The following is a 26765-nucleotide window of genomic DNA, read 5'->3' as shown; positions in this document are numbered from 1 at the left end:
GAACATCCGCAGTCAAACTGACTAGTAAAACTTAAGACTAAAACTTAAGTATTTTTTCCAAATGTTCCCACAAGTTGAATCTCGCTTGTGCCCCCACTTCAAACTTTCTCGGCCATGACATGTTTTGCCACTACTTCGGAAGCAAATCACCCTTTCTTTCTCCATACTCCATCTCTCAGGAGAAAGTGCCTCTTGCAAAAACAAATATTGTTGATTGAACAATAAATTTTGAACTTCTCCAATGTCACTGAAATGAACTGACAGATCATCTAGAACTTGTGAACACTTACGACATGTAAAGGAACTGGAGCGGTTGAATATGACAAAAACTCCTACAATCTCCGTAATTTATCCAGTAAAGCTATAGTGTTTGAATTGTCTTTGAATATTGTACGTTTTTCACTTTTTTTAGTTTTTTGAGTACATTTAAATTTCGTATAATGAATGTGTAGATCTCTACTTTTATGGGTTTATGGGTTTACTTCTCTAGAATGTTGTGGCCCCTCCCATGATTGAAATGACCATGTAATAGTGCGGGGTATTTTGATTGTCAAATAGTTTTTGCCCATTAAATCAACCTAAATGCTGCAGTGTCTTCCCGCAGCAATGCGATGCTATACCAACCCAGAGTTCCAAGATATCCCACCGACTTGGGGGTCAAAAAGTTGAGTGTAGCTCTAGTGTAAAGTGCCGTGGCAGTGACGTCCCTCATACGTATACTGTACAGTCAGTGGTCACTGTGCTTGCCCCAAAATTCCCTGGGAAAACAATGTTCTACATGCAGCTAGCTGTGATTTGGACCCCCACCCCCTGTACTGTGCTGTGATCTAGGCCCTATGCACAGTGTCTTTTGAACCCTGTTGTAACTATTTGGCTATATTAAAAATTTTTTTTTGCATAATTAATGAGAAACTGTTGTAATTCCATAATGCTAACTGCCTGGCATTTCACACTTGGGGTATTTGAAAGTTAAGTAAAGGTGAACATCATTAAACATAACTTATTCAAATAAGGACCTCATTTGCATAATTTATGAGGAAATGATAGAATGGCTTTCTTTGTTAAGATAAGGCTGTCTTTTGATGGAGACTATGATCAACTGATATAATTCATGCAAATGAGGATCCTATTTGCATCATCAGGAGGAATCATCTTTGTCAGTCATGCATCATTTAACATCATTTGGCGAAGGTATGAGATCGTGGGACTCTAGTTGTGTTTTTAAATAACTTTCTTGTGAAGCTGTTGTGGTAGTTTGTACTCCTTTTTGTATAAATAGTGATATTCAACCCGAGATATTCTACAAGCTTACTTATGATGAAAAAATGGAAAGACATATGAACACAATACTTGGAAAATGTGTATTTAGTAAGATAATCAGCTATAGATTTTACTCTACAGTTTCATGTTTACTCTACATTTTTATTGATTATCTTAATTTGCAATATTTACAATATAAATAAGTATGATTGAGCTGTTCTAGAAAAAAAAGGCATGGGCCAGATGACGAGCAATTATAACTGCCAGAAAAGCCCTAGGGTTTGTTCTTGACGAGACAGCCTTTCAAATATTTATGAATGCTCTAGTCTAATATTGAAACGATTTGTTAAAAGAGGGGCCAAGTAATTTATTGACTGACATATATGAATGTGTCTTCTACATATATATTGTCTCATCGTGTATAATATGTAATGTAAGTGTATTTAATGCTTTGATTAACAAGAAATATACAAATAAACTACATATGTAGAATTGACTTGCTAAAGTAGTGTGTTCAGTAACATTGTTTCTCTCTACATGTGAAATTTTTAAGGATAAATTGAATTTTTAAGAGGAATGCTATTTATAATCTCTACGTGTCATGCTATTAAAGGCGTTTAACGTGAAAGTTTACAAGGGCTACAGTGTCGTTCAAGAAGATCCTATATTGAGGTGAAGAAGTGAACGGTAAAAAAAAGCAGTTGTGATATAAATAAAAAGCGACCCTAGCTGTAGTGGAGTCACTTATTATGAGAGAGAGAGAGAGAGAGAGAGAGAGAGAGAGAGAGAGAGAAAAGAGGGCGGTATAAGAACTTACCTGTGTGCGAAAGAACTTGTACTGAAAGTAAATATTGCATGTCAAACCCCCTGTATACAACTGACCGCCTGTGACCCCAAATGGAACATGCCTTCTGTTCCAACGACTGCCAAGGATTTACAAGCTTGATTGACAGGGTTTTGAACCAATATGTGTATATTGTCATGGAAATCCTAAAATTCAAAACGAAATTTATTTCCAACAAATGAAAACGACTTAAACCAATGGATCTTAACATACAAGTAACAAACTACTAGTAACAACAGGCACTTCGCATATAGATCTATTTACTTCAAGAGTGAATATTAGCTTCTATAACTATAGCTACAAAATTTTATGCACTTGTTTATAATATCAGCAACAACACTAGTCTTTACTTACCTACAATTACATAAAGTGTATGTAATTCTGTCATCTATGGCAACGATTAGTAACAAGAAAACAAATACTATACTAAATAAAGAATCTATAAATACATTTAATATCTAGGTTAACAGAATAAACCATAACATGCTAATATCTATAAAACCAAAACTCTAGAGTCCTCTATAACAAAAGAACTTTAAAGAAATAAACTTAGGTTACGGGTTAGTTAGCTTGATATACAATGTTTTACATCCCCTATGTATGCTATGCTGTAGACTTAACAAAATGTACTGAAACGTAGTATATGATGTACATCATAGGTTTCCTTTACTAGTTTTATTCCTCACTTTCACATAAAAGAGAGTTGACATGATTGTAAATACAACTTGCTCATAGTCAAAAAGGTATCTTGTACAACATGAATGTCATCAATCCAAGTACTACTATTTCTTTTTTTTCCCTGTATGGTTTCACATGACCCGCCTTCTTTAGGTCATTATGGCCTGCACACAAGTTGAGGTATTCTAAAATCCCCCACTTGAGAGTTTGTATGTGTCTCTTGCAATGGCCCAGGTGTGTAGTTTTTTTTAAGTCCTCACACTGTTGAAGTTTCTTCCCTGTCAGACTTTAAAACCTATATATTTCAAAGGACCAGATTCACAACACAATCCTCAAAACTGTGAGGTTTTGTACTCCTCAGTCACACCTATAGGGTTTCTCACAGGTGTGTCTGCATGTGTCTCTTCAGGCTACCGAGCCTACTGAACTGCCTACTGCACTCCTCACACCTGTAGGATTTCTCACCTGTGTGAGTCCGCATGTGAGACTTCAGATTACTCAGCTGAGTGAACTGCCTGCTGCACTCCTCACACTTGTAGGGTTTCTCACCAGTGTGAGTCCGCATGTGTTTCTTCAGACCAGTCAGTTGACCAAACTGCCTGCTGCACTCCTCACACCTGTAGGGTTTCTCCCCTGTGTGAGTCCGCATGTGTTTCTTCAGATTACTTAACTGACTGAACTGCCTGCTGCACTCCTCACACGTGTAGGGCTTCTCCCCTGTGTGAGTCAGCATGTGAGACTTTAGATGACCCAGCTGACTGAACTGCCTGCTGCACTCCTCACACTTGTAGGGTTTCTCCCCTGTGTGAGTCCGCATGTGTGCCTTGAGATTACACAGATGACTGAACTGCCTGCTGCACTCCTCACACGTGTAGGGTTTCTCACCTGTGTGGGTTCGCATATGTTTCGTCAGATTACACAGATGACTGAACTGCCTGCTGCACTCCTCACACCTGTACATTTTTGTGGCAGATCTCCCATCGGATCCTCTTTTGATGCCATCAGAGCCACCGCTGTTTGTTGCCATGGTAACAAAAGCCGAACTCACCTCCATCGTCCTGGATTATGAAGATGAACAACATTTAATTTCAGAGTTTCTGTCTGGGTATTTTATCAGGAAAGCAATAAAACTGAAGAAACTGTTAAAAGCCTTCAATTTGCATAGAGAAAAACAAGGATTACTTGGAAAGTTGTTGGTTGCTGAGTTTTGACACTGAGTTTGTTTGAACCTTTATCTATTGATGCAAAACTTCAATTGGCATGTAGGGTCGAAATTTATGACACTTCTCAAATAGAACAGCTATCAATTTTGTAAAAAAGTATCATCATTGCTTGTCCAGAAGTTTTGCCCAAATACAACATAAAAACACCAGAAGTTCTCCTGCAGTTCCTTGGGAATCTCGTATATTGCTAAAAACATAATCATTTTATCAGTGGGACAAGATTATACCAAATTTCATGACAATTTACCCAAAGCCTATTGAGATATGCTGCTAAACCATGTACATACAAATGCAACAAAATATGCAACTTTTTTTCGAGAAGTTAATATTGTTCTTACCTGCAAAATATCTTTTACAAAGTCAAGTCTTGAACTGCTACACCAGAGTACTGATGTCTGGAAGAACACAGGTGAAGTCTCACTGTTTTCCCTTTCAGCAGGGCAGGCAGCACTACTGGACTATGGAATCCTCTTTCCCTTTCAGAACTACTGGACTATGGAATCCTGTTTCCCTTTCAGCACTACTGGACTATGGAATCCTGTTTTCCTTTCAGCACTACTGGACTATGGAATGCTGTGGAAAACAAAAAAAGATATGATCAGAGGCCTGCATTTCGTTCAAATATCCCCTCAGTCGACAAAGCCATCCTTCTAAATAGTGAATGTATATCTCTAACTTCCCCACAATCAATTACGCAACATGCACGAGGGTTAATGAACCTCCCCTGACTCCAGACCTTTCCTCCATGATAGAAACCAGATGTCTGGGCGGGAAGACCGTTACGAGGCACATTTGCGGGTTTAAAGAATATACTATCTCAAAAGAACTTCAAAATTTCAACCCCAAACTTACCCTTTGTCTGCAAAATCAACTGTGGATTATAGAAAGGCGTTTATATTATATTTGTACAATAAGCAAGCACTTTTGCTGTCGTGTTTGATTTCCAACATTTGAGGAGACCGCATAACCCCTTCTAGACCTTCGTTGAGGTGTCAACAACTTTTTCTCAGACAAATTTGGAAACGATCTAACGTTACGCCTACAAGGGCACAACAAAACCAAAGAAAGTTTGCGTGAGTGTGCTGCTCTATATACACTCTAAAGTGTTTCTAACTGAAAATTGTTTACAAACAAGAAACCGTTGCTTTTCGATCAGTATAGAACTTCTCACAAGCGGCTCACACACACATCGCTGGCGGCAGTGGCTAGGTACACAAACAACGTAAAACTAACTTGTACGTGTTATTCTCCCGTCACATCGATAACTGTAGAGTAGACAAGCTGTTGGTACGTACCTGAGTTGTATGTAGGATGAAATCCCGACGATTTGAACCGAAAAAGGCTCGTAAAAAGACTGAGAAACCCTCGATACTTTCGTCCACACCACGACACGTCTGGTGGACGGAGACACGGGGGTTAGTCGAATGATCTCCGCGGAGATGGGATTCCTAATAAGTCGAAGCGTAGGCGGTTTCTTGTTACACTTTGATCCGCGGAGTTCTTGTGGAAGCTTGTGAAACTTTGTCAAGAGATTTCTTCCGAGAAAACTGGAGCCAACGGGGCGATTTTTTTACGCTGGGCTTTCATTCTATTTGTCTAGACACAGAATCTGAAGTTACTCATTTCGGCAGTTTCTTTTCATTATGAAAGCCACTTCTTCTGAACTTGAAGCAACTTGCCAAATATTCACTCAATTCTATACTATATATTTCTTCACGAAATCCATACATTTGGTTGATACTTATCTACTGGTAAAATAAATAAACATAAGGTAAGTACGTGGTCAACAAAATTCTTTGACTACTAGCATAAGTCACTGGTAGAAAGAGTAGAAATTGGCCAAATAGATAGATAATATGCCAGCAGGGGAGTGGGTCCGCTAGAGAGTACACGACGTTACTCCCCCGGCATGTTATCTCTCTATTTGGCCAATTTCGACTTTTTCCAGCCACCTCCCGAAGCCTGGTAGAGGCTATACTAGCATAAAATATATCTTTGTCAAAATAACACTACCCTTCTGTTGCCTGATGCAACAAGAAATCAGGAATGTTGGTCCTGTAGCTGAGGAGCTGGCGTGTAGGCTCTAGAATAGGAGAGAATATACCGTACGGTATTCAAATTTAGCTGAGATTATGAATTTATGAATCATGATGTTTCACTAGCTATAGTTTACACATATCCTTCACATCTACAAACAGACCAGTTATAATCAAATGCATATCTCTAAAATGCAAAACGAAAATTTATTTCCAAGAAATGAAAACGACTTGAACAAATGCATGTTAACAAAACTAAAACTGAAGAAGTCACTTATAACTTTGCATATATACGTACTTCAAGAATAAATGTTAGGTTCTAAAGGTTACTATAGCTACAAACATGTAACAGCCTAGAGTAGAATATCAGCAAAAACACTAGTTTTTATCTACTTAGAACAACATGCACTAATTCTATCACCTTTCGCAGCCATAGAAATTAGAAAACAAATAGCATACTAAATAAACTGATTCTATTATCTAGCCTAGTAGGTTAACAGAATAAACAATAACATGCTTATATTAAATGGAAACATTGTTTTAAAAACAAAACTATATTCATCTAACACAAAAGAAGTTTAAACAAATGAACTTAGGTCAGTTAGCTTAATGCTATATCGTGAAATGCTACAAACCAAATAAGCCACGTGCAGTACAACATTTTCAAGGAACAAAACATTGTATAAAAACTGAAAAGACACTAAATCACACAGTTTTACAGTCTAGTCACTGTTTGCAGTACATCATGAAGAGCTAGATACATAGATTTTCCTACACCAGTTTGATTCCTAACTTTCACATTGAAGAATTGACAGGTTAGAAACAAATCTTGCTCTTAGTTATTCACCATGGTGTCTTGTACAACGCGAATATCCCCAATCCTAGTATTTCTTCGTTTTTAACTTTACATGTGTCTCTTGCAATGAGCTAGGTAACTAAACAGTTTGCTGAACTCCTCACATTGTTAGAATTTCTTCCCTGTTACACTAAGACTTTGTACGCAGGTCTCATATGACCATGCTCACACCTCAATCCTCAACACTTCATCTATACGGTAAAGTTTTGTGCTCCATCTGTAGGGTTTCTCACAAGTGAGTCTGCGTGTGTCTCTTCATACGATCCAGCTGACTGAACTTTCTACTGCACACCTCACACGTGTAGGGTTTCTCCCTTGTGTGAGTCCGCATGTGACAATTAAGAGCATTCCGTTGACTGAACTGACTACTACATTCCTCACACCTGTAGGATTTCTCACCTGTGTGAGTACGCATGTGAGACTTCAGATTACTCAGCTGAGTGAACTGCCTGCTGCACTGCTCACACATGTAGGGTTTCTCACCTGTGTGAGTCCGCATGTGAGACTTCAGATTACTCAGCTGACTGAACTGCCTGCTGCACTGCTCACACCTGTAGGGTTTCTCTCCAGTGTGAGTCTGCATGTGTGTCTTCAGATTAGTCAGATGACTAAACTGCCTGCAGCACTCCTCACACCTGTAGGGTTTCTCACCTGTGTGAGTCAGCATGTGAGACTTCAGACGACCCAGCTGACTGAACTGCCTGCTGCACTCCTCACATTTGTAGGGTTTCTCCCCTGTGTGAGTTCGCACCTGTGTGCCTTGAGATTACCCAGCTCACTGAACTGCCTGCTGCACTCCTCACATCTGTAGGATTTCTCACCTGTGTGAGTCCTCATGTGTTTCTTCAGATTACTCAGACAACTGAACTGCCTGCTGCACTCCCCACACCTGTAGGGTTTCTCACCCGTGTGAGTCCTAATGTGTTTCTTCAGATTACCCAGCAGACTGAACTGCCTGCTGCACTCCTCACATTTGTAGGGTTTCTCCCCAGTATGAGTCCGCATGTGTTTCTTCAGATCACCCAGTTCACTGAACTGCCTGCTGCATTCCTCACACCTGTAGGGTTTCTCCCCTGTGTGGGTTCGCATATGTTTCGTCAGATTACCCAGCTGACTGAACTGCCTGCTGCACTCCTCACACCTAAAGGGTTTCTCACCTGTGTGAGCGCGCATGTGAGTCTTCAGACTACTTAGCTGACTGAAGTGCCTGCAGCATTCCTCACACCTGTAGGGTTTCTCTCCAGTGTGAGTCCGCATGTGTTTCTTCAGATCACCCAGTTCACTGAACTGCCTGCTGCACTCCTCACACCTGTAGGGTTTCTCAGCTGTGTGAGTGCGCATGTGAGTCTTTAGATTACTCAGCTGAGTGAACTGCCTGCTGCACTCCTCACACCTGTAGGGTTTCTCCCCTGTGTGAGTCAGCATGTGTGCCTTGATATAACACAGATGACTGAACTGCCTGCTGCACTCCTCACACCTGTACATTTTTTCGGCAGATCTCCCATCCGATCCTCTTTTGATGCCATCAGAGCCACCGCTGTTTGTTGCCATGGTAACAACATCCGAACTCACCTCCATAGTCCTGGATTATGAAGATGAACAACATTTAATTTCAGAGTTTCTGTCTGGGTATTTTATCAGGAAAACACTAAAACTGAAGAAACTATTAAACAGTCTTCAATTTGCATAGAGAAAAGCAAGGGTTAGTTGGAAAGTTGTTGGTTGCTAAGTTTTGACACTGAGTTTTTTAAAACCTTTATCTATTGATGCAAAACTTAAATTGGCCTGTAGGGTCGAAATTTATGACACTTCTCAAATAGAAGAGCTATCACTTTTGCAAAAATTATCATCATTGTAGCATGCTTATTCAGAACTTTTGCGCAAATACAACATAAAAACACCAGAAGTTCTCCTTGGGAATATCGTACATGTATATTGCTAAAAACATAATCATTTTATCAGTGGGACAAGATTATACCAAAGTTCATGACAATTTACCCAAAGCCCATTGAGATATGCTGCTAAACCATGTACATACAAATGCAACAAAATATGCAACATTTTTTCGAGAAGTTAATATTGTTCTTACCTGCAAAATATCTTTTACAAAGTCAAGTCTTGAACTGCTACACCAGAGTACTGATGGAAGGTCACCAGTGAAGCCTCGCTGTTTTCCCTTTCAGCAGGGCAGGCAGCACTACTGCACTATGGAATCCTGTTTTCCTTTCAGCACTACTGGACTATGGAATCCTGTTTTCCTTTCAGCACTACTGGACTATGGAATCCTGTTTTCCTTTCAGCACTACTGGACTATGGAATCCTGTTTCCTTTCAGCACTACTGGACTATGGTATCCTGTTTTCCTTTCAGCACTACTGGACTATGGAATCCTGTTTTCCTTTCAGCACTACTGGACTGTGGAATCCTGTTTTCCTTTCAGCACTACTGGACTATGGATTCCTGTGGAAAACAAAAAAGATGTGATCAGAAGCCTGCATTTCGGTCAAATATCCTCTCAGCCGACAAAGCTATCCTTCTAAATAGTTAATGTATCATCCCTAACTGCCCCTCAATCAATAACACAACATGCACGAGGGTTAATGAACCTCCCCTGACTCCAGACCTTTCCTCCATGATAGAAACCTCATGTCTGGGCGGGAAGACCGTTACGAGGCACATTTGGGGGTTTACAGAATATACTATCTCAAAAGATTCTTCAAAATTTCATCCCCAAAATTACCCTTCCTCTGCAAAATCAACTGTGGATTATAGAAAGGCGTTTATATTATATTTGTACACTAAGCAAGCACTTTTGTTGTCGTGTTTGATTTCCAACATTTTACAGTATATATTTTCTTCACCAAATCCATGCATTTGGTTGATACTTATCTACTGGTAAACTAAATAAATTTCTAAGGTAAAAGCTGAAAGTACGCGGTCAACAAAATTCTTTGCCTACTAGCATTAGTCACTGGTCGAAAGAGTAGAAATTGGCCAAATAGATAGATAATATGCCAGGGGAGTGGGTCCGCTAGAGAGTACACGTTACTCCCCCGGCATGTTATCTCTCTATTTGGCCTATTTCTACTTTTTCCAGCCACCTCCCGAAGCCTGGTAGAGGCTATACTGGCATAAAATATATCTTTGTCAAAATAAACAGTACCCCTTCTGTTGACTGATGCAACAAGAAATCAGGAATGTTGGTCCTGTAGCTGAGGTGTTGTGTTTGTATGTGTTTCTTCAGATGTTGTGTTTGTATGTGTTTCTTCAGATTACCGAGCTCACTGAACTGCCTGCTGCACTCCTCACACTTGTAGGGTTTCTCACCTGTGTGAGTCCGCATGTGTTTCTTCAGATTACTTAACTGACTGAACTGACTGCTGCACTCCTCACACCTGTAGGGTTTCTCCCGCGGCCCGTGTGAGTCAGCATGTGAGACTTCAGATGACCCAGCTGACTGAACTGCCTGCTGCACTCATGTTGACTCTACATTTTATTGATAATCTTATTTTGCAATACTCACACTATGAATAAGTATGATTGAGTTGTTCCAGAAAAAAAGGCATGGGCCAGATGACAAGCAATTATAACTGCCAGAAAAGCCCTAGCAGTCAGAAAGTGTTAAATTCTTCCACCCAACATCTGCTTGGAGATATGGTTTTTACCACAGAAGAGCATGCCATAAGATCAGAATTTGGGATGAGAAGCCAAATTCTAGCCCTAGGTTTTGTTCTTGACGAGACAGCCTTTCAAATATTTATGAATGCTCTAGTCTAATATTGAAACGATTTGTCAGGGAAAACATAAAATTCAAAACGAAAATTTATTTCCAACAAATGAAAACGACTTAAACCAAAGGATCTTAACATACAAGTAACAAACTACTAGTAACAACAGGCACTCACTTCGCATATAGATCTATGTACTTTAAGAGTAAATATTAGCTTCTATACCTATAGCTACAAAATGTTATACACTTGTTTAGAATATCAGCAACAACACTAGTCTTTATTATATTTCAGTCCATACCATGGTATGGATGAAATATATTGTGTTCTCTGATGTTTCTTCTTCTCCTCCTCCTCCTCCTCCTGCCAAACAGTCAAAGGGATTCAACTCAGCCACCATTCAGCCAAATGACTTGAAATTTGGCATGGAGGTAGAGTGGGCCAATACCCCCAGGCGTTTTTTTTTAATTTTTTTTATACATGCCTTAGAAAATTTTTTATGAAGGTTTTTTGGGGCATTTTTCGACAAAAAAAGGATTTTTTGATCCTGAGACCTGGTTTTACAACCAAATGATCTGAAATTCGGTATAAGGGTACCTTGAACATGTGTCTACAGAATAGCAGTAACATATTTGGCATACACCACTTCCAAATGACTCATTTGGGGAACTTTAATGGCTATTTTCAGCAAAAAAAAGGGCCAAAAGTGCTGTACCCGTTCCATGTTCTATCTAAAGAATGGCCTGTTCCATCCATGGAACACGCGTTCCATTGTGGGTTATCTGAGGTCACATAGCACCTAAGTCGTGTGTAATGACCCACACATTCAGTTTTATGTGCCTAAGACCTTCAAAATGTATCAAATCATCATTGTTAGTATTTGCATACCTGTAATAAGATTAGTAAAGCTTTCGAGATTCAAAGTACTTGTTCTTGCATCTTTGTTCTCATATAGCTACTATTTAATTCATTTATTTGAGAACCTTTGGCAGATTTGCACTGGGGTAAGTTTGGAATAGTCCACTTTTGCGTGGGAGGGAGATGGACTGAAATATGCTGTATTTGCTCCCAAGCAAATGTCGGCCTTTCTAGTTTACCTACAATTACATGAACTACAGGTAATTCTGTCATCTATGGCAACAATTAGAAACAAGAAAACAAATGCTATACTAAATAAAGAATCTGTAAATAAATTCAATATCTAGGTTAACAGAATAAACCATAACATGCTAATATCTATAAAACCAACACTCTAGAGTCCTCTATAACAAAAGAACTTTGAAGAAATAAACTTAGGTTACGGGTTAGTTAGCTTGATATACAATGTTTTATATCCCCTATGCTATGCTGTAGACATAACAAGGCCCTGAAACGTTGTTTGTAGTACATCATAGATTTTCTTTACCAGTTTTATTCCTCACTTTCACATAAGAGAGTTAACATGATTGTAAATAAAACTTGCTCTTAGCCACAAAGGTGTCTTGTACACATGAATGTTCTCAACCTAAGTACTAGTATTTCTTTTTTTTTCCTGTATGGTTTCACATGACCCACCTTCTTTAGGTCATTATGGCCTGCACACAAGTTGAGGTATTCTAAAATCACCCACTTAAGAGTTTGCATGTGTCTCTTGCAATGGCCCAGGTGTGTAAACAGTTTGCTTAACTCCTCACATTGTCGGAGTTTCTTCCCTGTCAGACTTTGAAAACTGGATATTTCATAGGACCAGGCTCACAACTCAATCCTCAAAACCGTGAGGTTTTGTACCTCAGTCACACCTGGTTTCTCACAGGTGTGTCTGCATGTGTCTCTTCAGGCTACCCAGCCTACTGAACTGCCTACTGCACTCCTCACACCTGTAGGATTTCTCACCTGTGTGAGTCCGCATGTGAGACTTCAGATGACTCAGCTGAGTAAACTGCCTGCTGCACTCCTCACACCTGTAGGGTTTCTCTCCAGTGTGAGTCCGCATGTGTCTCTTCAGACTAATCAGTTGACTAAACTGCCTGCTGCACTCCTCACACCTGTAGGGTTTCTCTCCAGTGTGAGTCTGCATGTGTCTCTTCAGACTAGTCAGATGACTAAACAGCCTGTTGCACTCCTCACACCTGTAGGATTTCTCCCCTGTGTGAGTCCGCATGTGAGACTTCAGATTACTCAGCTGAGTGAACTGCCTGTTGCACTCCTCACACTTGTAGGGTTTCTCTCGAGTGTGAGTCTGCATGTGTCTCTTTAAACTAGTCAGATGACTAAACTGCCTGCTGCATTCCTCACACCTGTAGGATTACTCCCCTGTATGGGTTCGCCTATGTTTCGTCAGATTACCCAGCAGACTGAACTGCCTGCTGCACTCCCCACACCTGTATGGTTTCTCACCTGTGTGAGTCCGCATGTGAGTCTTTAGGTCACCCAGCTGACTGAACTGCCTGCTGCACTCCTCACACCTGTAGGGTTTCTCACCTGTGTGAGTCCGCATGTGTTTCTTCAGACTACTTAGCTGACTGAACTGCCTGCAGCATTCCTCACACCTGTAGGGTTTTTCCCCTGTGTGAGTCCGCATGTGAGTCTTTAGGTCACCCAGCAGACTGAACTGCCTGCTGCACTCCTCACACTTAAACGGCTTCTCACCTGTGTGAGTCCGCATGTGTGCCTTGAGATTACACAGCTGACTGAACTGCCTGCTGCACTCCTCACACTTAAACGGCTTCTCACCTGTGTGAGTCTGCATGTGTTTCTTCAAATTACCAAGCGCTCTAAACCGTCTGCTGCACTCCTCACACCTGTAGGGTTTCTCACCTGTGTGAGTCCGCATGTGTGCCTTGAGATTACACAGATGACTGAACTGCCTGCTGCACTCCTCACACCTGTACATTTTTGTGGCAGATGTCCCATCCGATCCTCTTTTGATGCCATCAGAGCCACCACTGTTTGTTGCCATGGTAACAAAAGCCGAACTCACCTCCATAGTCCTGGAGTATGAAGATGAACAACATTTAATTTCAGAGTTTCTGTCTGGGTATTTTATCAGGAAAGCACTAAAACTGAAGAAACTATTAAACAGCCTTCAATTTGCATAGAGAAAAGCAAGGATTAGTTGGAAAGTTGTTGGTTGCTGAGTTTTGACACTGAGTTTGTTTGAACCTTTATCTATTGATGCAAAACTTCAATTGGCCTGTAGGGTCGAAATTTATGACACTTCTCAAATACAAGAGCTATCAATTTTGCAATAAATTATCATCATTGCTTATCCAGAACTTTTGTTCCAGTTCTCCTGCAGTTCCTTGGGAATCTCGTATATTGCTAAAAACATAATCATTTTATTAGTGGGACAAGATTATACCAAATTTCATGACAATTTACCCAAAGCCTATTGAGATATGCTGCTAAACCATGTACATACAAATGCAACAAAATATGCAACTTTTTTTTTAGAAGTTAATATTGTTCTTACCTGCAAACTATCAAGTCTTTAACTGCTGCACCAGAGTACTGATGTCTGGAAGAACACAGGTGAAGCCTCACTGTTTTCCCTTTTAGCAGGGCAGGCAGCACTACTGGACTATGGAATCCTGTTTTCCTTTCAGCACTACTGGACTATGGAATCCTGTTTTCCTTTCAGCACTACTGGACTGTGGAATCCTGTTTTCCTTTCAGCACTACTGGACTGTGGAATGTTGTGGAAAACAAAAAAGATGTGATCAGAGGCCTGCATTTCGTTCAAATAGCCCCTCAGCCGACAAAGCTATCCTTCTAAATAGTTAATGTATCATCCCTAACTGTCCCTCAATCAATAACACAACATGCAAGAGGGTTCATGAACCTCCGCTGACTCCAGACCTTTCCTCCATGATAGAAACCTGATGTCTGGGCGGGAAGACCGTTACGAGGCATATTTGCGGGTTTACAGAATATACTATCTCAAAAGATTCTTCAAAATTTCAACCCCAAAATTACCCTTTTTCTGCAAAATCAACTGTGGATTATAGCAAGGCGTTTATAGTATATTTGTACAATAAGCAAGCACTTTTGTTGTCGTGTTTGATTTCCAACATTTGAGGAGACCGCATAACCCCTTTTCTAGACCTTCGCTAGTGTGTCAACAACTTTTTCTCACACAAATTTGGATAAGGTCTACGCCATTTTCCACCTACAAGGGCACAACAAAAGAAAGAAAGTTTGCGTACGTGTGCCGCTCCATATACACTCTAAAGTTGTTTCTGACAGAAACTATGCTTACACACAAGAAACCGTTACTTTTTGTAGAGCAGTATAGAACTTGTCACAAGCGGCACACACGTCGCTATCGGCTAGCTAGTGAGAGACCCAGAGAACGTAAAACAAACTTGTACGTGTTATTTCCCCGTCACATCGATAACTGTAGAGTAGACAAGCTCTTGGTACGTACCTGAGTTGTATGTAGGATGAAATCCCGACGATCTGAACCGAAAAAGTAGTAAAAAGACGACGAGAAACCCTCGATACACGTCTGGTGTACGGAGACCCGGGGGTTAGCGGAATGAGCTCCGCGGAGATGGGGTTGATAATAAGGCGCGGAGGCGGTTTCTTGTTAACAATTGATCCGCGGAGTTCAAATTCTTGTGGAAGCTTGTGAAACTTTGTCAAGAGATTTCTTCAGAGAAAACTGGAGCCAACGGGGCGATTTTTTTTACGCTGGGCTTTCATTCTATTTGTCTAGACACACAATCTGAAGTTACTCATTTCGGCAGTTTCTTTTCATTATGAAAGCCACTTCTTCTGAACTTGAGGCAACTTGCCAAATATTCACTCAATTCTATAGTATATATTTCTTCACCAAATCCATGCATTTAGTTGATACTTATCTACTGGTAAAATAAATAAACATAAGGTAAAGCTAAAAGTACGTGGTCAACAAAATTCTTTGCCTACTAGCATTAGTCACTGGTAGAAAGAGTAGAAATTGGCCAAATATATAATAGATAATATGACAGGGAAGTGGGTCCGCTAGAGAGTACACGTTACTCCCCCGGCATGTTATCTCTCTATTTGGCCGATTCCTACTTTTTCCAGCCACCTCCAGAATCCTGGTAGAGGCTATACTAGCATAAAATATATCTTTGTCAAAATAACAGTACCCCTTCTGTTGCCTGATGCAACAAGAAATCAGGAATGTTGGTCCTGTAGCTGAGGAGCTGGCGTGTACGCTCTAGAATTATCTGCGTACCGGTTCACTGGACTTGGATCCGGACTTGTAAGAATGTTTAGGCTCAAGTCCAAAAAAAAAAGTCAAGAACCGAGTCCAGACTTATTACCATAAAAGACCATTTCAAATACCCCTTTTCTCATTTTTTTGTTTGTTTCTTACCAAACCACCTAAAACCTTCCATAGATTGCAAAATCTGTGCTGCAAAATGAAGAAAACGTTGCCATCGGGCATCATCAAGTGTCGGCCTCCATGTTATGTGACCACAAATTTCCCCAAACAACATTGCAAGGTTGGCAACATGCAATTTTGTATATGCCATGGGTTTAGAAGGTCTGGACTTACAAGTCCAGAACTGAACCTAAACCTCTGACTTGAATCTGGACCTGAACCTAAATATGGGTTTAGGTACACAGCACTATCTAGAATAGGAGAGAATATACCGTACGGTATTCACATTTCAGCTGAGATTATGAATTTATGAATCATGATGTTGCAATAGCTATCACACTCACTCACTATCCTGGTTTAGATTATTCTGCTATAGTTTGCACATATCCTTCACATCTAGGTATACAAACAGACCAGTTATAAACAAATGCATATCTAAAATGCAAAACGAAAATTTATTTCCAAGAAATGAAAACGACTTGAACAAATGCATGTTAACATAACCAAAACTGAAGAAGTCACTTATAACTTTGCATATATACGTACCTCAAGAGTAAATGTTAGGTTCTAAAACTTACTATAGCTACAAATATGAAACAGCCTAGAGTTGAATATCAGCAAAAACACTAGTTTTTATCTACTTAGAACAACATGCACTAATTCTATCGCCTTTCGCAGCCATTATTTACAAATTAGAAAACAAATAGCATACTAAATAAACTGATTCTATTATCTAGCCTAGTAGGTTAACAGAATATAAACAATAACATGCTTATATTAAATGGAAACATTGTTTTAAAAACAAAACTATATTCCTCTATCACAAAAGAAGTTTAAACAAATGAACTTAGGTTAACGTTAGTTAGCTTAATGGTATATCGTGAAATGCTACAAACCAAATAAGCCACGTGCAGTACAACATTTTCAAGGAACAAAACATTGTATAAAACTGAAAAGACACTAAATCACACAGTCTAGTCACTGTTTGCAGTACATCATGAAGAGCTAGATACATAGATTTGCCTACATCAGTTTGATTCCTAACTTTCACATTGAAGAATTGACAGGTTAGAAATAAATCTTGCTCTTAGTTACTAGTATTTACCATACTGTCTTGTACAACGTGAATATCCTCAATCCTAGTATTTCTTCGTTTTTAACTTTACATGTGTCTCTTGCAATGGCCTAGGTAACTAAACAGTTTGCTGAACTCCTCACGTTAGAATTTCTTCCCTGTTACACTAAGACTTTGAAGGCAGGTCTCATATGACCATGTTCACACCTCAATCCTCAACACTTCATCTATACGGTAAAGTTTTGTACTCCATCTGTAGGGTTTCTCACAAGTGAGTCTGCGTGTGTCTCTTCATACGATCCAGCTGACTGAACTTTCTACTGCACACCTCACACGTGTAGGGTTTCTCCCCTGTGTGAGTCCGCATGTGACAATTAAGAGCATTCCGTTGACTGAACTGACTACTACATTCCTCACACCTGTAGGATTTCTCACCTGTGTGAGTCCGTACGTGAGACTTCAGATTACTCAGCTGAGTGAACTGCCTGCTGCACTGCTCACACCTGTAGGGTTTCTCACCTGTGTGAGTCCGCATATGAGACTTCAGATTACTCAGCTGAGTGAACTGCCTGCTGCACTCCTCACACCTGTAGGGTTTCTTACCTGTGTGAGTCCGCATGTGAGACTTCAGATTACTCAGATGACTGAACTGCCTGCTGCACTGCTCACACCTGTAGGGTTTCTCTCCAGTGTGAGTCTGCATGTGTGTCTTCAGATTGGTCAGATGACTAAACTGCCTGCTGCACTCCTCACACCTGTAGGGTTTCTCCCCTGTGTGAGTCAGCATATGAGACTTCAGATGACCCAGCTGACTGAACTGCCTGCTGCACTCCTCACATTTGTAGGGTTTCTCACCTGTGTGAGTCAGCATGTGTGCCTTGAGATGACCCAGCTGACTGAACTGCCTGCTGCACTCCTCACACCTGTAGGGTTTCTCCCCTGTGTGAGTCAGCATGTGAGACTTCAGATGACCCAGCTGACTGAACTGCCTGCTGCACTCCTCACATCTGTAGGATTTCTCACCTGTGTGAGTCCTCATGTGTTTCTTCAGATCACCCAGTTCACTGAACTGCCTGCTGCATTGCTCACACCTGTAGGGTTTCTCCCCTCTGTGGGTTCGCATATGATTCGTCAGATTACCCAGATGACTGAACTGCCTGCCACACTCCTCACACCTGTAGGGTTTCTCAGCTGTGTGAGTGCGCATGTGAGTCTTTAGATTACCCAGCCAACTGAACTGCCTGCTGCACTCCTCACACTTAAACGGCTTCTCACCTGTGTGAGTCTGCATGTGTTTCTTCAAATTACCAAGCTCTCTAAACTGTCTGCTGCACTCCTCACACCTGTAGGGTTTCTCATCTGTGTGAGTCCGCATGTGTACCTTGAGATTACCCAGCTGACTGAACTTCCTGCTGCACTCCTCACACTTGTAGGGTTTCTCCCCTGTGTGAGTCCGCATGTGTGTCTTGAGATTACACAGATGACTGAACTGCCTGCTGCACTCCTCACACCTGTGCATTTTTGTGGCAGATCCCCCATTCGATCCTCTTTTGATGCCATCAGAGCAACCACTGTTTGTTGCCATGGTAACAAAAATCTGAGTTCACCTCTGCAGTCCTGCAGTATGAAGATGAACAACATTTAGTTTCTGTCTGGGTATTTTATCAGGAAAGCACTAAAACTGAAGAAACTATTAAACAGCCTTCAATTTGCCTAGAGAAAAGCAAGGATTACTTGGAAAGTTGTTGGTTGCTGAGTTTTGACACTGAGTTTGTTTGAACCTTTATCTATTGATGCAAAACTTCAATTGTGCCTGTAGGATCGAAATTTATGACACTTCTCAAATAGAAGAGCTATCAATTTTGCAAAAAATTATCATCACTGCTTATCCAGAACTTTTGCTCAAATACAACATAAAACACCAGAAGTTCTCCTGCAGTTCCTCTCGTATATTGCTAAAAACATAATCATTTTATTTTTTTATCAGTGGGACAAGATTATACCAAATTTCATGACAATTTACCCAAAGCCTATTGAGATATGCTGCTAAACCATGTACATACAAATGCAACAAAATATGCAACTTTTTTTTCGAGAAGTTAATATTGTTCTCACCTGCAAAATATCTTTTACAAAGTTAATTCTTGACCTGCTACACCAGAGTACTGATGTCTGGAAGAACACGGGTGAAGCCTCACTGTTTTCCCTTTTAGCAGGGCAGGCAGCACTACTGGACTGTAGAATCCTGTTTTCCTTTCAGCACTACTGGACTATGGAATCCTGTTTCCCTTTCAGCACTACTGGACTATGGAATCCTGTTTTCCTTTCAGCACTACTGGAGTATGGAATGCTGTGGAAAACAAAAAAGATGTGATCAGAAGCCTGCAGTTCGTTCAAATATCCCCTCAGCCGACAAAGCTATCCTTCTAAATAGTTAATGTATCATCCCTAACTGCCCCTCAATCAATAACGCAACATGCACGAGGGTTAATGAACCTAATCTCCAAGCAGATCTTTTGGTGGGGGTAAGACAGTATCAAATTGGCCAGTCTGTAACCATTTCCCCACTGTCTTACCCCCACCAAAAGATCTGCTTGGAGATTAAATGAACCTCCCCTGACACCAGACCTAGCCTCCATGATAGAAACCAGATGTCTGGGCGGGAAGACCGTTACGAGGCACATTTGCGGGTTTAAAGAATATACTATCTCAAAAGAACTTCAAAATTTCAACCCCAAACTTACCCTTTGTCTGCAAAATCAACTATGGATTATATAAAGGCGTTTATATTATATTTGTACAATAAGCAAGCACTTTTGCTGTCGTGTTTGATTTCCAACATTTGAGGAGACCGCATAACCCCTTCTAGACCTTCGTTGAGGTGTCAACAACTTTTTCTCAGACAAATTTGGAAACGATCTAACGTTACGCCTACAAGGGCACAACAAAACCAAAGAAAGTTTGCGTGCGTGTGCTGCTCTATATACACTCTGAAGTGTTTCTGACTGAAACTTGTTTACAAACAAGAAACCGTTGCTTTTCGATCAGTGTAGAACTTCTCACAAGCGGCACACACACACGTCGCTAGCGGCAGTGGCTAGGTACACAAACAACGTAAAACAAACTTGTACGTGTAATTCTCCCGTCACATCGATAACTGTAGAGTAGACAAGCTGTTGGTACGTACCTGAGTTGTATGTAGGATGAAATCCCGACGATTTGAACCGAAAAAGGCTCGTAAAAAGACCGAGAAACCCTCGATACTTTCTTCCACACCACGACACGTCTGGTGGACGAATACACGGGGGTTAGCCGAATGAGCTCCGCGGAGATGGGATTCCTGATGAGGCGAAGCGTAGGCGGTTTCTTGTTACACTTTGATCCGCGGAGTTAAAATTCTTGTGGAAGCTTGTGAAACTTTGTCAAGAGATTTCTTCCGAGAAATCTGGAGCCAACGGGGCGAATTTTTTTTACGCTGGGCTTTAATTCTATTTGTCTAGACACACAATCTGAAGTTACTCATTTCGGCAGTTTCTTTTCATTATGAAAGCCACTTCTTCAGAACTTGAGGCAACTTGCCAAATATTCACTCAATTCTTCAGTATATATTTTCTTCACCAAATCCATGCATTTGGTTGATACTTATCTACTGGTAAACTAAATAAATTTCTAAGGTAAAAGCTGAAAGTACGCGGTCAACAAAATTCTTTGCCTACTAGCATTAGTCACTGGTAGAAAGAGTAGAAATTGGCCAAATAGATATATAATATGCCAGGGGAGTGGGTCCGCTAGAAAGTACGCGTTACTCCCCCGGCATGTTATCTCTCTATTTGGCCAATTTCTACTTTTTCCAGCCACCTCCCGAAGCCTAGTAGAGGCTATACTAGCATAAAATATATCTTTATCTTTGTCAAAATAAACAGTACCCCTTCTGTTGACTGATGCAACAAGAAATCAGGAATGTTGGTCCTGTAGCTGAGGTGTTGTGTTTGTATGTATGTGTTTCTTCAAATGTTGTGTTTGTATGTGTTTCTTCAGATTACCGAGCTCACTGAACTGCCTGCTGCACTTCGCACACGTGTAGGGTTTCTCACCTGTGTGAGTCCGCATGTTTCTTCAGATTACTTAACTGACTGAACTGACTGCTGCACTCCTCACACCTGTAGGGTTTCTCCCGTGTGAGTCAGCATGTGAGACCTCAGATGACCCAGCTGACTGAACTGCCTGCTGCACTCGTGTTGACTCTACATTTTATTGATAATCTTATTTTGCAATATTCACACTATGAATAAGTATGATTGAGTTGTTCCAGAAAAAAAGGCATGGGCCAGATGATAAGCAATTATAACTGCCAGGAAAGCACTAGCAGTCAGAAAGCAGTCAGAAAGTGTTAAATTCTTCCACCCAACATCTGCTTGGAGATATGGTTTTTACCACAGAAGAGCATGCCATAAGATCAGAATTTGGGATGAGAAGCCAAATTCTAGCCCTAGGTTTTGTTCTTGACGAAACAGCCTTTCAAATATTTATGAATGCTCTAGTCTAATATTGAAACGATTTGTCAGGGAAAACCTAAAATTCAAAACGAAAATTTATTTCCAACAAATGAAAACAACTTACACCAATGGATCTTAACACACAAGTAACAGACTACTAGTAACAACAGGCACTCACTTCGCATATAGATCTATGTACTTTAAGAGTAAATATTAGCTTCTATAACTATAGCTACAAAATGTTATACACTTGTTTAGAATATCAGCAACAACACTAGTCTTTATTTACCTACAATTACATGAACTACAGGTAATTCTGTCATCTATGGCAACAATTAGAAACAAATACTATACTAAATAAAGAATCTGTCAATAAATTTAACATCTAGGTTAACAGAATAAACCATAACATGCTAATAGCTATAAAACAAAAACTCTAGAGTCCTCTATAACAAAAGAACTTTAAAGAAATAAACTTAGGCTACGGGTTAGTTAGCTTGATATACAATGTTTTACATCCCCTATGTATGCTATGCTGTAGACTTAACAAGATGTACTGAAACGTAGTATATGATGTACATCATAGGTTTCCTTTACTAGTTTTATTCCTCACTTTCACATAAAAGAGAGATAACATGATTGTAAATAAAACTTGCTCTTAGCCACAAAGGTGTCTTGTACAACATGAATGTTCTCAACCTAAGTACTAGTATTTCTTTTTTTTTCCTGTATGGTTTCACATGACCCACCTTCTTTAGGTCATTATGGCCTGCACACAAGTTGAGGTATTCTAAAATCACCCACTTAAGAGTTTGCATGTGTCTCTTGCAATGGCCCAGATGTGTAAACAGTTTGCTGAACTCCTCACATTGTCGGAATTTCTTTCCTGTCAGACTTTGAAAACTGGATATTTCATAGTACCAGGCTCACAACACAATCCTCAAAACCGTGAGGTTTTGTACCTCAGTCACACCTTTTGTTCTCACAGGTGTGTCTGCATGTGTCTCTTTAGATGACCCAGCCTACTGAACTGCCTACTGCACTCCTCACACCTGTAGGATTTCTCACCTGTGTGAGTCCGCATGTGAGACTTCAGATTACTCAGCTGACTGAACTGCCTGCTGCACTCCTCACACTTGTAGGGTTTCTCCCCTGTGTGAGTCCGCATGTGAGACTTCAGATAACCCATCTGACTGAACTGCCTGCTGCACTCCTCACACTTGTAGGGTTTCTCGCCTGTGTGAGTCTGTATGTGTTTCTTCAGATTACCGAGCTCACTGAACTGCCTGCCGCACTCCTCACACTTGCAGGGTTTCTCCCCTGTGTGAGTCAGCATGTGAGACTTCAGATGATCCAGACGACTGAACTGCCTGCTGCACTCATCACATCTGTAGGGTTTCTCCCCTGTGTGAGTCAGCATGTGAGACTTCAGATGATCCAGACGACTGAACTGCCTGCTGCACTCCTCACACGTGTAGGGTTTCTCACCTGTGTGAGTCCGCATGTGTGTCTTGAGATTACACAGCGTACTGAACTGCCTGTTGCACTCCTCACACGTGTAGGGTTTCTCACCTGTGTGAGTCCGCATGTGTGCCTTGAGATTACACAGATGACTGAACTGCCTGCTGCACTCCTCACACCTGTACATTTTTGTGGCAGATCTCCCATCCGATCCTCTTTTGATGCCATCAGAGCCACCGCTGTTTGTTGCCATGGTAACAAAAGCCGAGCTCACCTCCATAGTCCTGGATTATGAAGATGAACAACATTTAATTTCAGAGTTTCTGTCTGGGTATTTCATCAGGAAAGCACTAAAACTGAAGAAACTATTAAACAGCCTTCAATTTGCATAGAGAAAAGCAAGGATTACTTGGAAAGTTGTTGGTTGCTGAGTTTTGACACTGAGTTTGTTTGAACCTTTATCTATTGATGCAAAACTTCAATAGGCCTGTAGGGTCGAAATTTATGACACTTCTCAAATAGAAGAGCTATCACTTTTACAAAAATTATCATCATTGCTTGTCCAGAACTTTTGCCCAAATACAACATAAAAACACCAGAAGTTCTCCTGCAGTTCCTTGGGAATCTCGTATATTGCGAAAAACATAATCATTTTATCAGTGGGACAAGATTATACCAAATTTCATGACAATTTACCCAAAGCCTATTGAGATATGCTGCTAAACGAATGTACATACAAATGCAACAAAACATGCAACTTTTTTTTCGAGAAGTTAATATTGTTCTTACCTGCAAAATATATTTTACAAAGTCAAGTCTTGAACTGCTACACCAGAGTACTGATGTCTGGAAGAACACGGGTGAAGCCTCACTGTTTTCCCTTTTAGCAGGGCAGGCAGCACTACTGGACTATGTAATCCTGTTTCCTTTTCAGCACTACTGGACTATGTAATCCTGTTTTCCTTTCAGCACCACTGGACTATGGAATCCTGTTTTCCTTTTAGCACTACTGGACTATGGAATGCTGTGGAAAACAAACAACAAAGATGTGATCAGAGGCCTGCATTTCGTTCTAATATCCCCTCAGTCGACAAAGCTATCCTTCTAAATATTTAATGTATCATCCCTAACTGCCCCTCAATCAATAACGCAACATGCACGAGGGTTAATGAACCTCCCCTGACTCCAGACCTTTCCTCCATGATAGAAACCTGATGTCTGGGCGGGAAGACCGTTACGAGGCACATTTGGGGGTTTACAGAATATACTATCTCAAAAGATTCTTCAAAATTTCAACCCCAAAAGTACCCTTCCTCTGCAAAATCAACTGTGGATTATAGAAAGGCGTTTATATTATATTTGTACACTAAGCAAGCACTTTTGTTGTCGTGTTTGATTTCCAACATTTGAGGAGACCGCATAACCCCTTCTAGACCTTCGGTAGGGTGTCAACAACTTTTTCTCACACAACTTTGGATAAGGTCTACGCCATTTTCCACCTACAAGGGCACAACAAAACAAGGAAAGTTTGCGTACGTGTGCCGCTCCATATACACTCTAAAGTTGTCTCTGACAGAAACTTGTTTACAGACAAGAAACCGTTACTTTTCATAGAGCAGTATAGAACTTCTCACAAGCGGCACACACGTCGCTATCGGCTAGCTAGTGAGAGACTCAGAGAACGTAAAACAAACTTGTACGTGTTATTTTCCCGTCATATCGATAACTGTAGAGTAGACAAGCTCTTAGTACGTACCTGAGTTGTATGTAGGATGAAATCTCGACGATCTGAACCGAAAAAGGCTCGTAGAAAGACGACGAGAAACCCTCGATTCTTTCTTCCACACCGCGACACGTCTGGTGGACGGAGACACGGGGGTTAGCCGAATGAGCTCCGCGGAGATGGGATTCCTAATGAGGCGAAGCGTAGGCGGTTTCTTGTTACACTTTGATCCGCGGAGTTCAAATTCTTGTGGAAGCTTGTGAAACTTTGTCAAGAGATTTCTTCCGAGAAAACTGGAGCCAACGGGGCGAATTTTTTTTACGCTGGGCTTTCATTCTATTTGTCTAGACACACAATCTGAAGTTACTCATTTCGGCAGTTTCTTTTCATTATGAAAGCCACTTCTTCTGAACTTGAGGCAACTTGCCAAATATTCACTCAATTCTATAGTATATATTTCTTCACCAAATCCATGCATTTGGTTGATACTTATCTACTGGTAAACTAAATAAATTTCTTAGGTATGCTGAAAGTACGTGGTGATCAAAATACTTTGCCTACTAGCATTAGTCACTGGTAGAAAGAGTAGAAATTGGCCGAATAGATAGATCGGACAAATAGATATGTAATAGGCCAGGGGAGTGGGTCCGCTAGAGAGTACACGTTACTCCCCCGGCATGTTATCTCTCTATTTGGTCGATTCCTACTTTTTCCAGCCACCTCCCGAAGCCTGGTAGAGGATATACTAGCATAAAATATATCTTTCTCAAAATAACACTACCCCTTCTGTTGCCTGATGCAACAAGAAATCAGGAATGTTGGTCCTGTAGCTGAGGAGCTGGCCTGTGTAGGTTCTACAATAGGAGAGAATATACCGTGCGGTATTCACATTTCAGCTTAGATTATGAATTTATGAATCAAGATATGTTTCGATAGCTATAGTTTGCACATATCCTTCACATCTACAAACAGACCAGTTATAAACAAATGCATATCTAAAATGCAAAACAAACATTTATTTCCAAGAAATGAAAACGACTTGAACAAATGCATGTTAACATAACCAAAACTGAAGAAGTCACTTATAACTTTGCATATATACGTACTTCAAGAGTCAATGTTAGGTTCTAAAACTTACTATAGTATAGATACAAACATGTAACAGCCTAGAGTAGAATATCAGCAAAAACACTAGTTTTTATCTTAGAACAACATGCACTAATTCTATCACCTTTCGCAGCCATTATTTAGAAATTAGAAAACAAATAGCATACTAAATGAACTGATTCTATTATCTAGCCTAGTAGGTTAACAGAATAAACAATAACATGCTTATATTAAATGGAAACATTGTTATAAAAACAAAAGTATATTCCTCTATCACAAAAGAAGTTTAAACAAATGAACTTAGGTTAGTTAGCTTAATTCTATATCGTGAAATGCTACAAACCAAATAAGCCACGTGCAGTACAACATTTTCAAGGGACAAAACATTGTATAAAAACTGAAAAGACACTAAATCACAGTCTAGTCACTGTTTGCAGTACATCATGAAGAGCTAGATACATGTTTTCCTACACCAGTTTGATTCCTAACTTTCACATTGAAGAATTGACAGGTTAGAAATAAATCTTGCTCTTAGCTATTCACCATGGTGTCTTGTACAACGCAAATATCCTCAATCCTAGTATTTCTTCGTTTCTAACTTTACATGTGTCTCTTGCAATGGTCTAGGTAACTAAACAGTTTGCTGAACTCCTCACATATATACGGTAAAGTTTTGTGCGCCATTTGTAGGGTTTCTCACAAGTGAGTCTGCATGTGTTTCTTCATACGACCCAGCTGACTGAACTTTCTACTGCACACCTAACACCTGTAGGGTTTCTCACCTGTGTGAGTCCGCATGTGACACTTTAGAGCACTTCGTTGACTGAACTGACTACTACATTCCTCACACCTGTATGGTTTCTCACCTGTATGAGTCCGAATGTGAGTCTTCAGACTAACCAGTCGACCAAACTGCCTGCTGCACT

The 26765-nt window shown here is 40.4% G+C and overlaps 1 protein-coding gene across 1 annotated transcript; it reads right to left on the bottom strand.

Annotated features, from left to right (window-relative positions):
• Nucleotides 1-2348: 2348 nt before the first annotated feature.
• On the bottom strand, nt 2349-26765 carry LOC109483235 (zinc finger protein 91-like). The gene is made up of 6 exons (XM_019786216.1): nt 26606-26765; nt 22617-23188; nt 17556-18159; nt 13001-13488; nt 7803-8306; nt 2349-3499 (listed from the first exon to the last, which is right to left on the bottom strand). Exons 1-6 carry the CDS (start codon nt 26635-26637, stop codon nt 3162-3164), a joined length of 2538 nt encoding a protein of 845 aa, XP_019641775.1. The 5' UTR covers nt 26638-26765; the 3' UTR covers nt 2349-3161.

The sequence above is a fragment of the Branchiostoma belcheri genome, unplaced genomic scaffold (assembly GCF_001625305.1).
Source record: "Branchiostoma belcheri isolate BF01 breed outbred unplaced genomic scaffold, Haploidv18h27 scaffold63, whole genome shotgun sequence".
NCBI lineage: Eukaryota > Metazoa > Chordata > Leptocardii > Amphioxiformes > Branchiostomatidae > Branchiostoma > Branchiostoma belcheri.
Note: the sequence above shows the minus strand (reverse complement) of the source record. Positions and strands in the feature narration are given on the sequence as shown.

Excerpts from the sequence above, each read along its gene's own strand:
- LOC109483235 (XM_019786216.1), bottom strand. The coding sequence starts at position 26,637 with ATGCGGACTCACACAGGTGAGAAACCCTACAG. Across the intron at positions 18,160-22,616 it reads TCACATGCGGACTCACACAG|GGGAGAAACCCTACAGGTGT; the intron begins GTGAGAAATCCT and ends GAACCCACAGAG. Across the intron at positions 8,307-13,000 it reads TCACATGCGGACTCACACAG|GGGAGAAACCCTACAGGTGT; the intron begins GTGAGAAACCAT and ends TGACTCACACAG.